A 13,330-nucleotide genomic window follows, 5' to 3' on the forward strand; every position below is an offset into this window, starting at 1 on the left:
CATCAGCAATTCTATTAGATCCTACTAAAGGGCTTAAAGAAAACCATTGTCTAATATCACAACTACAGACGCATTACTACTAAAACTTCAGAAGTACTTTGGAGTGAGCCTCTCCCAAAAGCTTCAGAATTCAGAAATTATAACAGTTGAAGAATTTTTGTGCACTGAGATGTAATAGTAACTATTTTATATTGCCACCGAGAAGACCAATATGGAAAGCTAAAGAAATAAATAAAAATATCATTGCAAAAGATATAAAGCCAAAAAGGTTAATAAAAAAAAAGTACAGAATATTTACAACAAAACTATATAGTTTATTCTCATCCATATAATTTATACATATATATGTGTGTGTATGTGTATGTATATATGTATGTGTGTGTGGATATATGTATCTCACAAAGGGAATAAATGAGGGTCTAGGACCTAATCTCATAAATGACTGGTGCTATAAGATGATACAACCAACTTGGCTTTTTAAGGAAATATTTTACTGCTTGGATATTTATGTATTAGTTTTAAAATGGCCCAATATATAAAATCATTTTAACAGAACCAACCAATAACTTTCATTCATATCCTAGCAACCAACTTGGTTCCAGAAATGTAACAAAAATGTATCTGTGGCTCATTCTTTTACCCAGCTGAATACCATGTTCTAAATGGTGATAAGTCAAAGAATACTAAAGAATATCAATGAATAGGACAATTTGCTTATCCCAGTAGATAAGAAAACCATTTGAGAAATAATAAGCCTCAAGAAGCTGGCCTATTTTGCACTGACTAATCCAGTTAATGAGACTGAAAGAAGGAACTGTGCATAGTTACCCAACCTTTACCTCGATCTTTCAAGGCTGCACATCCCTAGCAAATCTGCAATTTCTGTTTGTCTGTATGGTAAGACCCTTAATTCGTTACAGGGAGTGTTAGGAAGACATCATGGCCACAGGTGCAAGCCACATTCTTCAATTTAGGTTAATCAGAGAAAAAAAGATAATGTGGTCTGAATCTCCCTCTATTGATGTTTTGAACTCAGAAAACACAGGAAGGATGACCCAGGAACAGAGTGGCTGGGATCCCAGCGAAGCTGCTGACACCAAGGTTTTCCTGGTCTACCCTTCTTCTTCCGGTCTCCACAACAATCTGCGACCATAGGAACATAACTCTGGAAGTACCATTTTGCTTAGGATAACTGCTCCAGAGACAGGAAATGATACCTAATAAAGTAAAAAATGGGGGATATTTGGGACTTTTCATTTCTTTGGACTTAATTGTGAATTCCATTTATTTAGATCATAAGTAATGAACATAAAAAACAAGAACCTTTAACATCTCCCTAAGAATCTGATAATGGAAGATGGTTTATACAAATATGGGATTTATTTTTATACTGGTGACTGTTTATCTGGAATATCTATATTCTACCACCTGGACTCAGCATATATGACACAATGCAGTTGGGCATAATTTATGATGGGAAAGAGAATGGGGGGGATGCTTATTTTCTGCCTAGTGTACAAAGGGGCCTTCAATTGGGGATAAAATATTTGATGTACTGTTCTTACACATTTCAGACTATTCAGGGGGCAAAGAATAAACTGGCCCCTCAGTGTCACAGGAGAATACACAATGGAGAAGTGGCTGGTACTAAGGATGAAGCTTTTAAAGCTCACTTTACACAGCTATCTCCTCTCCCAGAAACAGCCACATCCTTGGTTGACCATAAATGTGATTAAGCCTAGTGGGAAGACAGGAAACAGAGTGTAGGAAGTCAGACTCCTCTGCTAGGTTCTTCTCTTTGACCACGTCATTAAAGGCTATAATTAATCACATGCTTACATTCTATCCCATTTTATCCTCTTCTTAATCTCATTCTCTCTCAGAGCTTCAATTACTACTAACACACACACACACACACACACACACACACACAAACCTACATATTATCCTATTATATGCTCTCATCGTGCTATATTCCTGATTCATAGTACTTATTACAGCTGAAAACTTATGATTATTTGTATAAGCGATCTTTTTCTTTTCTGCAATAGTACAAACTCCATGAAGACAGACACCATATCTTTTTGACTAAGTGCTCCTTTCCAGCACTTAGTATGATGTCTAGAACATAGTAGGTCCTCAAAAAAAAAATACTTGTTGAATGAAAAAGTAGAGAGAGGGGAACACCATTCCCAATGGCTTCTTGTTTCCAGGTGGAAATATGCACTCCTATTAAATAAAATCTTCACAGGGACACATCTGACTGCTGAGATCAGGAAAGAGTAAGGTGCATGCATGGCATAACCCCTTCCAGGCTCTCTTTATCTCTTGGATCTGCCTGCCAACAGAGAAGGTGGTTTCTAGTCTGCTCTCATTCATGTCATAAGTGGTCTGCCCTCACTAGGGAGACCTGTGGTTGTCCAAAAATGATAACTGGATGACTGCAACATTAATTTGGGCTGAATTATTATGATGCTACATATCTAAGCCTAACCAATACAGAAAAGGAAACATAGTTTCACTTACAAACGTCATTAAAACATCACCAACACATATTTAAGGTACATATTCTCTTATAAGCACCTAAGTAATTGTTGAGTCTATCCTTGAACCCATCCAGGACAGAAAACTCTCTACCTCATGAGCTAATTCCTTGTAATTTCTACCCCTCGAGCTATTTCCTTCTAGTTTATCTCTGGAGTCATACAAAACAAATCTAGTCTATTTCTTTTAACAATCCTTTTGAAATTATTTGTAAAACTGGTAAGTATCATGCCATTTATTCATTCAGCTAAGATTTACTGAACAAATGGGCCAGGCACTCTGGCTAGGAATTTAGGAGAAAGTGTAAACAAGATAGATGCAATCCCTGCCTTTATGGGCTTATATTCTAGAGGAAAACGTAACAGAAATAAACAGACAATGATTTTATTCTGTTAAGGGCCATGAAGGAAGCAAACAAGAGAATGAGAAAGCAAAAAGGAATGCGGGTGGGAACCTACATTAAATGGGAGACTAAGCATCCAGAAAAGCCCTTCTGAGGAAGTGACATTAAACTGAGACCTCAGGGATAAGAAAGGGAGAAGAATATTCTAGACAAAAGAAATACATATAGGACCCTAAGACAAGAAAGAGTTTAGGGCATTTCAGGAACTGAAAGAAAACCATGTGGCTAGAATATAGAAGAGAATGGCATGAGATGAGGTTGAAGAAATAAACAGAGCTAAGATAGGGCAGGCCCTCACTGACCATAGTAAGAAGCTTGGGTGTTTTTTTTGTTTTGTTTTGTTTTTTTGCGGTAGGCGGGCCTCTCACTGCTGTGACCTCTCCCGTTGCAGACGGAGCACAGGCTCTGGACGGACGGAGCACAGGCTCTGGACGCGCAGGCTCAGCGGCCATGGCCCACGGACCCAGCCACTCCGCGGCATGTGGGATACTCCCGGACCGGGGCACGAACCCGTGTCCCCCGCATTGGCAGGCGGACTCTCAACCACTGCGCCACCAGGGAAGCCCAGCTTGGGTTTTATTTAATGGTTCACCACAACTCCTTCAAGTTAAATCGCCACATCCCCACATTTTTCATGATACCTTTTGATCCCTCTCATTACACTAGCCATCTTTTTCCACGTAGTATAGTTAGTATAACACATCTAAAATCTAAAATGCTAAAATGTTTAAAACTAAGTGTTTAAAACTAAGAGTTCTCCAAAATATGATCTTATCAGTACAGAGTAGAGAGGGACTACCACTTCATTCTAGATACTATGCTTTAATCAACAGTCTCAGAATGAATGAGCTCTTCTGTAACAGTTACATCACAACACTGATTGATACTGAGCTTGCTATGATGCTAAGACCCCCAAGTCTTTAACAGCTGCTATTCAAGAGCCAAGCCTTATGCCCCAGTCATGATAAATGCTCCTCCTGAAAACTACTTAACCCCGTAGGTGGTAGCCTATTCACAGCTTCTCACTTCAAGATCCAAGACCCACATACTACCAACCAGATCTGACTTTATGATTACAGGTACTAATCAGCATGCCTAGTGCCAGCCAGAGGTGGTCAACATGGTAAAGGAAGAGAATTTCATGCCGAAAAACATAGAGTCAATATCTTTCAACTTTTGCATTATTCCTAGCTTTATATAATCTACATTTAGGCATGACATTACTCTATTAAAGTGAGGACATTATTAATGAAGTTAACAATCATCCCTACGATTCCCCAAACTAAAAATCTCAACTTCTCCCTTCTTTTCTCCTCCACATATCCAATCAACCACAAACTCTAACACTAAATATTCCTCCAACACTTCTTTCTTGTCACTCCCCTAGTTCACGCTACTACAAGCTCACTAGATGACTGGAACAACCTCCTAACATGATTTACAAGACCCTTCATGCTCTGGCCTTAACTCAGCTCTTTGGCTTCATCTTTAAATCTTGTACCCTCCCTTCCCCCACTATGCAGACCTGTGATACTGAACTACTCTGTTCTGTGATTACGTCGTGTTTTACATACCTCCCTCTATCTAAAACATCTCTCCGTCTAAATATCTCCTTCCCTTTCATGCTAACGTTCATACAGTTGTCAAGTCTCAACCTAGATGTTACCTCCTCCAGAAAGTCTTCCCTGACCCCTACCCAACCCCCAGTCTGAATGAAGTATACTTCCTCCCTTCCTTGTACTTCCTCCATCTTATTTCTTGAGTTTATTGCTATTTACTGGTCAGCATCCTTCACAAGACCATAAACTCTCAGATATCCGAGAACATGCCTGTTTTGTTCACTACTAAGTATCAAACAACCAGCACAGTGCTCAGAACTAAATAGATACCACAACTGTATTTGCTGAGAGTGAAAGCGAGAAAGAGTATGTGTGTACAAATGCACATGGGTAAATAAATGGAAGACACAAGATTTCTAGAAAGTGAGAAAGCCCTAACTTCCACACTTACAATAATTTTATTTAGATTTGTCTGACTTAAATTTGTAGCATTACAAATGAAACTCTATGTTTAACAGAAACTACATAATAAAAGATAAAACTGGTAAATATATAATCCATAAATTATTGATGTATCATCATTCATTTGAATGTGTATTAAAATACTGAACCATTCTTTTCTTTAAAACACTAATAAGGTGATAAGTTGCAGTTCCAAATTACTAAAATGGCAAAATTTTATTCAGTCACTCATCCAAAGTAGTCAATATTCCAGAAAAAACAAACCTGCTTGAGCCCTAATATGCACATAGGTCACTGATACCCAATGACAAGTAAAAACAGTTCGCCTTGGGACCATCACAACAATCCGGTTTTGATAAGTAGGAAATAATTTGATACTTACTCACACAATACCACATATTTTTCAAGAGAGTCAATCAGTAGTTTGCTATCTCCTTGATGAAAGTGCAGAGCAGGGAGAACGACGTCATCCTTTAGACAGAATACCAAATACGACCAGCCCATACCCTCTTTGTTTTGCTTGATTGATTTCAGGTCTGTCAAACTGAACAGGAATGACCATTTGCTTTTCCCATTTCTATGACTTGGAGCATCTTAAAAACAAGAAAGTGGGGCAAAATATTTTTGTTCACCTTTTTAAAAGGTACTGACAGCACTCTTCATGACTGCCTAACAGATATTTGTTGAACCTAGGGAACAACTACAGCACTGATATTACCATGGCTTCCACCTGTATTAGAAATGGCTACATACATTTTCTTAAAAGAATAGTTTTTAAAATAATTATCTTACTGTATACAAATTGAAAAAAATACTACCCTTATTTAAAATATCAGCTTTGCCCCAAAATGATCATGGCTTTGGAAGCAAGCAGGCCAGACTCAAACTGCAGCACCACCATCTTACTAACTGAATGATTTGGGGCAAATAATTGAATCTCTCTGAGCCTCAGTTTCTTCATCTGTAAAATGGAGATAATTATACTTACCTCCCAATGTTATCCTAAGAATTAAAAGAGATAATACTTGTCAACTAATGAGTACAGTGCCAAGTATATAGTAAATATTCAATAAATATTCACCTTTTCCAATTCCCTCAAATACAAATGGCATGATGCATTTGGAGAGGCATTTAAAACAAAACAAAAAAAACAAAAACAAAACCAACCTTTATTCCTCACTTCCTTTTGGAATTATTTTTACTAGATTACATTGAGTGAAGGTAAAAGTATACCAGTATAAAAAGTAAGGGGGGAAAGTGGGGGTGCGTGGGATGAACTGGGAGATTGGGATTGACATATATGCACTATTGATACTATGTATAAAATAGGTAACTAATGAGAACCTACTGTATAGCTCAGGGAACTCTACTCAGTGCTCTGTGGTGAACTAAATGGAAAAGAAATCCAAAAAACAAGAGGACATAATGTATATGTATAGCCGATTCACTTTGCTGTACAGTAGAAACTAACACAACACTGTAAAGCAACTATACTCCAATAAAAATTAATTTTAAAAAAAAGTAACATTAGAGTGAGTACACAGACAGACATTTGCAAAAACCCAAAGAACAGTGGGGAATTGAGGATGAAAAGGTAACTAAGTTGTGAATGCTTCAAAGAGAATAAATACATTCAGTCTTCCTGCTAAATCAACCTTCTACTAAATTAAGACCTCAGTTCAAACCAGACTATAGCTATGTAAAATAAAGCATTTCCTAGTGTGTGGGGGCTGTTTACAGAAGCTTAAAATCCTAGGTTTGTGAATAATATTGCAATTGATAACAAGCAATGTAAAGATTATCTATTTAAATAAAAATTTAAGGAACAAGGGAAAAAAGTTATCTAATACTTATATTTAATTTCTAATCTAAAAATGTTATTTTACTTGAACATTTTAACGCAGACTTAAGCATGTCATGTCTCTGAAATTTTAGAAGACCTTTTCTCTTATGTTATTTGCTAAGAAGTGTCATACTATCCTGTTATTGAAAATCTTTATTAATTCCATCCCAACACTATCAATTCCACAAAGATAAACTGTATAGATTATATCTGCTTATAGAACTTACTCAAAGGGTAGATCAGTCAGTACTGACCTGCATGTATGTCACCTTCCTATATAGTCAGAACACTACAGCTCCATCACCTCCAACAAAATCTCCTAAACTGACACAGAAACCTACAGCTTACAGAAACCTCTACCTGGCAAGGAATGCAGACACCATTACTCTTTCATGGACACTAGCAAGTTATCATTTGAATCAAAGTCCAGAAAGGCTAAGTAACTTATCTATGCAGTGCCCTGCCTACTTCCACACCAGTTCAGATGGTGAACTCATATCTAAGGCTGATACCAGATTAAGTACCACGTGCTCACTTTACGACACATCATGTTTCACTGCAATTTATATTATAGAGCTCATAACACCATCACAAACTAATATGAAAGTGAGAACAATTCTAGAATTCCAACATTTTATGAATCACTTAAGTGTGAATGCACCTGGACTACGTCGACGTAGAAAGGATACATACTACTAGATTATCTGCAAAGACCAAAAATATTTTCACAGCAAAACAGCAATGAAAAACCAGATACCATTTTTTATCTTAAATTCCACAAAAAGTATTTAATAAAAGTCATGCAAGAAAATCATATGAAGAATATTAAATAATATATGCAGGCATATCAGAAGTTTGTGCATATTCAAATGTAAAAATTTTACACAGATTTTTCCCTTGTTAATGGAAGAGACACACATTACATATTAAATACAAAAGAAAATTCCTCACACATTTCCTCACTTAAAGCTCTGATAAACAATGAGACAAACATTACAAGTCAATCCCAGAAGTCCCTTTTGTAGAGTATAAGCTTCATGAGAACAAGAACTTAATTCTGTTCACAGCTTTATCCCCAGTGCCTAGAAGAGTGACTAGCAGATAGCAGGTAGTCAAAGATGTGTTAAATAAATGAATAATCTACTAACCAAGTCAACAGAAAAGTAATCTGCAATTTGGTCTACCAATAATAGCTAACCAGAATTAGAAGTTGTTACAAAGGAAAACTAACAGAATCCAACAGTTAACTCAAAATTTCCTTCTTTCTCCTTAAACAAAGGTAAATAAAGCTAATTAGTTCTGATGAACTTACTGTGTTACCCAATATATGTAAAAAATAACTCCAACACACTGACGTGGGAAAAATGGCCATAACAGCAAAAAAGTAAACAAAACAATTCAGTAAGTCTCCATATGTCTTGAACAGAATTAACAGCAAGGACGTGACATTTTATCTGAATGGGTTTCCAGAACATCACAGCAGTCTGCTGTTCTGGGAAGATATATTTTCAAAACATTTGATCTAATATATAAAAACAAAGACTTAGCAGTATATTTAAGAAATATAAAGTTTAAAAAGTCTTCAATAGTCAATTTTTTTTAAAGGTTTGTCCCCATTTTGCTCTGTGAATCACAAAAAAGGTAAAAAGTGTGAAGTTTATAATAATAAAAATTTTATTTGAAAAAATGCTTTTCAAAAGTGTAAAAAATTATGGCAGAAATTTAAATTCTGAAACATCAAGATTAGAAAATGTCTTCTTTAAGAAGGAGTTTTGATGAAATATGATTGGATGAGGTAGACAGTCTAGGATAAGATGGGATGGAATGGGATGAGATGAAACAGAGTAAATGTACTTCATTAACTCCTTGTTCTGTTAAATATGTGCATGTGTATGCACACTGGGCCATACTGTGCAATGTGTTTCTTTCTGCTATCATAAAACTTTTTAAACAGTGGAGAAAAGAAAGAAAAAGAAATGTGTCCTTAACTTTTAATAATTACTAAATAAAGGCTCCTTACAAGGCATAATGCAATGCCAAGATACATAAGCAGTATTTAGATCTGTGGGTTTTTTGCTAAGCTACACAGCTACACAGAGGTTCTCAACTCTGCACACTAAAATAACCAGGAGGGCTTTTGAAAAATACAGAAAAATAGGGATGCCCAGGCTCCATCTCCAGAGTATGATTTAATTTGCTGGATGAAACCCAGGCACTGGTACTTTTTTCAAAAGCCTAACTTCCCCATGTGATTTCAATGTGCAGCCAGTTAAAAAACCATTAATCTAAAAAGACCTTTATTGTCAGATTATGCTCTTCTCAAACATGTAATGCTTCTTTTATGAAATTTTGAAAACTCACTCCTTTTGCTCATTTCTGTAACCTTTTTCATTTTCAAGGATTTAACAATATTAGGCAAACAAAAAATAGCAATTCACATAAACCAATCCTGAAGATCCAGTCTAGAGAAGTTAAAAATCCCTCACATGTTAAATATACTAAAATCCTGTGGTTTTATCCTTCCTTAACATTTCTGCATTGTTCTGGTTAAGAACCTTCCCTAGAATGGGAATGCAAAACAACAAAAAAAAAAGACATACATGCATGAGCTGGCTGTTATGGAAAGTCTGTGACTTACTATTTCTTAATTGCCACTGTTCCCAAGAAATGATACAGTACAAAGTATAACTACTGTATGAGAATGATTCCCCAGGCCATACATGAAAATCAATTTTACTTAGTAACAATGCTATATAAACGTAGCAATACATATTCTAGTCAATTTAGGCTAGACTTTTTGAATCTGGTAAATGCGGATAAATCCTAAACTGAGATCAAAATCACTGAAAGATAAAATATCCTATTAGTTATAATACACAAAGAAATCAATAGAAAAAAATTTTAACTCTATACAGTGTTTAATATTTTTTAAAGAGATCACAAATAGGCGGGCCACATCACAGGTGGGCTAGCTAGATCATATCTGGGGTAGTATACATGTTCTATCAGATTGCTAGGTTGGCTCTTTTCTGTTATCTACATGTAGGTAGTCACCGCACAGCAAACATAAATTTAATGTATATATAAAGGAGAACAGATGCGGAACATATACAAAGGGGAGTTGCAATGAGCTGTGAAGATACCAGTAAACACTGAAATTAGAACGGCATGGTTTAGTGGTATACTTCATCTCCCCCTGGTGCTTTAGGATGAAATAACATGATTTTTTTTTTTTTTATTCTACTGGATTAAGAAAAATGTGCATGAGAGATAGCCAAAGCAATTTTTTAAGTGTTTCTATTTTCTGCCATTAATAACTACAAAACAGAACAAATATTTTTAAAGCCCTTTTATGCGGTCACAACCAACAAAGCAACAAAAAGATGAAAAAGGAATATAAATAAAATAAATGGGAATTATACATATTAATCAAAGCACCAACTCATCCTTCTTCTAAGAAACATTAAAGGATTTTCTTTGCACTTTTGTTTATATTATATAGTAGCAAATCAGTTTAAGATTTCAAACGATTTAATTCATACCTCCATTGGTATGTGGTTTCTTTTTAAATGAAATTGTATTAACCATGTCCCACTCTGCTTCGTAACTGTTCAGATGTTCCAGTCCTCGATGAGCTCTTTCTTTTGGGGCCTGGGTCCATTCCACGACTGAACTGGAGTCCTAAAATAATTATAACATATAAGATATTTAGGGACTAAGACTAGAATTTCATTTCAATCAATAACGTCTTCTCAGCTTCTATATAAATTAAGTTTGTAGGTTGTGGCAGATACCTCTGGTGGGAAAGCCAAACACTATTTCCTACCCTTTTCTCCCTGGCTCAGCTGACCAAAAAGACAAGAAAACCTTGTCCAGATTCTCCTGCAGTTAGGGTTGCCAATGAAATATAAGCATAAGTCAACAGTAGGGCCTTGGAAATGCTTTTGCTTTCCTAATAAAAGCTCCATCCCTTTTTCCCTATTTCCTGCTTTTGATGCAGCTATGCTGCCTAAAAACATAATAGCCACCTTATAATCATAAAGACAAACACTGCAAATAGCTCCAAACCTCCAGGCTTCTGGTTATTTGAGGAACATACCCAATGGTGGTTACTTATTTAAACCACCATTGGTTGCACATGTCTCTTAATCAAAATCAGCTAAAAGCTACAAATACCATATCTACATGTTCAGTTCTAAAGAACTTTCTATTTTAAAAGAGAATAAAACCAAAAGTCTAAAATGCTATGTTAATAATCTGACTAAATCAAAAAGTTTAACTTCTATTCAACAAAAGATACCACACATAAGATAAGCAAAACTGTGTGAAAATGTTTCCAAAACATATGGAAGATGACAGAAAAACATCCAGAATACAAAAACAACTCCTACCTATGTACTGAGAAATCAACAAACATCAAAAGAGAAAAATAAGGAAATGATATGAACAAGCAAATCAAAGAAGAAATATGAAGTGACAAACAAAGGAAGATGTCCACCTTCAGAAACAATCCAAGAAAAGCAAGTAAAGATGAATTTAAATTTTTCTGGCCCATTCAATTAAAAAATAAAAATATGGAAGACAGTGTGAGGAAATGCTGTATCTCACACTGTTGATGACAGTGCTAATTAGTACTGACTCAAATGTATAATTGAGTCATATTTATTAAAATTCAAAATATGCATGTTTCACAATAACTCTCTTCTCATCTACTTTAGAGAAATACACATGTATACAAAGAGGCAGATACAAGAATTTTCATCACAGAGTTGTTTGTAAAAGTGAAAATCTGAATATATCTTATCATCCATCAATGAAGGAATAAGTAAATAAACTAGCGGGTAGCCAATAAAATGCTAGGCAGAAGTTTAAAGACTGATATCTGTTCATGTGTATATATGTTCAATAATGTAAATAAAACGAAGTAAATAAAATGAAGTTAAGAAACAATGTATGCAGTATAACAACTACATGGAACATATGTAATTAGAAACACACTAGAGAAAACCAGGGATGAATGAATGAATGGATGGATGGATGGATGGATAGATAGATATGATAGGAAATGTGTACCAATAAAAGTCTGGAAAGATATACATTAAACAGGGACAGATTAGGGACAGGGTTCTAGTCAAGCAGGACTTCAACTTTCTATTATTTGAATTTTTTATAACAAGAATGTATTCGTGTATTGCTAGTGTGTAATTCTTTTTAAAAATGGAAAAAGGGGGCTTCCCTGGTGGCACAGTGGTTGAGAGTCCGCCTGCCGATGAGGGGATGCGGGCTCGTGCCCTGGTCCAGGAAGATCCCACATGCCATGGAGCGGCTGGTCCCGTGAGCCATGGCCACTGAGCCTGCGCGTCCGGAGCCTGTGCTCCGCAACGGGAGAGGCCACAACAGTGAGAGGTCCACGTACCGCAAAAAAAAAAAAAAAAAAAAAAAGGAAAAAAGAAGATTTATAGGAACAGGAATATATTATAAACAAAAGAAATTAATAAGAAATAGAAACAGACTGAAGAATAGAGGGAAAAGCTGAATGAATGAAGTTATAAAGTGTAGTGTTTTTTCCTCCAAGTCCTTCCTCTGATGTCATTTTTCAGGGAGCCCTCCTCGTTTGCCCAATTTAAAAAAATGCAACCCTTACCACCATCACTACCAACTTTCCCATCAATAGTAGGGAAAGCGAAGCAGCATTTACAGAACCCCACCCCACACAAAGGCTTGGAACTAGTAAATCAGGTACTTCTGGAAACTAGAATAAAGGTTAAGCTGAAAACAGGACTACTAACAAAAGTTGAGAAGACTGAAGGTTTATTCATTGTAAAAGGTAAAACAGATTATCTGTGGATTAGGAGAAACCAGGGACACTGAGCAAAGAGATAATACACTGAAAACAGGAGAATTAACTGAAAGTTCATCTATATAATAAGTTGGCAAGACTCCCAGCTCTCTTCCTCCACTCAGTTCCCACAACAGTGGAATCCAGCTTTCCCTCTCCAGGCAGGAATCTGGAGATTCTTCTCTGACAAATGACTAGCCCACAAAAGAAGACCCAGGTTTCAATATCGGGGATTCCCCAAGGAAAACAGCCTAGCCAAGTCACCCTGAGTCCCAACTATTAACAAACCTACCCATACATAGAGAGAGTATAATCAGTTTTTTGTGTTTGCTGTTAAATATGAGCACCACAATACAAAGATCACCAAATGTCAAAGGCAAGTGTTTACATAAAAGATAAAGTCCAAATGAAATACGAAAAAAAAAAGTCAATTAGAGGAGGTGGACTATATACAGAGATGAAAACATCTAAAATACTATCCCTCAGAAATAAGGAAGAATAGTACATCCATGAAGAACAGGATACTATTTTTTAGAAGAGGGGAAAGGGGACACATAACAAAATGTATTAGAAATCTAAAAAACAGCAAAAATGAAAAAGGCAATAGAAGAACTGGAAGATAAAACTGAAGAAATTTCCTAGAAAATAATACACACATACACAAAGAGTTAGAAAATAGT

The 13,330-nt window shown here is 35.9% G+C and overlaps 1 protein-coding gene across 3 annotated transcripts in view; it reads right to left on the reverse strand.

Annotated features, from left to right (window-relative positions):
* Positions 1 to 13,330, reverse strand: part of TBC1D15 (TBC1 domain family member 15) — a 66,304-nt gene that overhangs the window by 29,469 nt on the left and 23,505 nt on the right. For all 3 annotated transcript variants that reach the window (XR_013830563.1, XM_079937607.1, XM_079937608.1), the window contains exons 4-5: positions 10,354 to 10,492; positions 5,351 to 5,561 (exon numbers count right to left, since the gene is read on the reverse strand). Coding sequence is in view for 2 of the 3 variants with exons in the window: in XM_079937607.1 (XP_079793733.1) it covers positions 5,351 to 5,561; positions 10,354 to 10,492 (350 nt within the window). In the remaining variant the exon portion in view is untranslated. The remainder of the gene's footprint in view (positions 1 to 5,350; positions 5,562 to 10,353; positions 10,493 to 13,330) is intronic.

The sequence above is a fragment of the Stenella coeruleoalba genome, assembly GCF_951394435.1.
Source record: "Stenella coeruleoalba genome assembly, chromosome: 11".
Classification (NCBI taxonomy): Eukaryota; Metazoa; Chordata; class Mammalia; order Artiodactyla; family Delphinidae; genus Stenella; species Stenella coeruleoalba.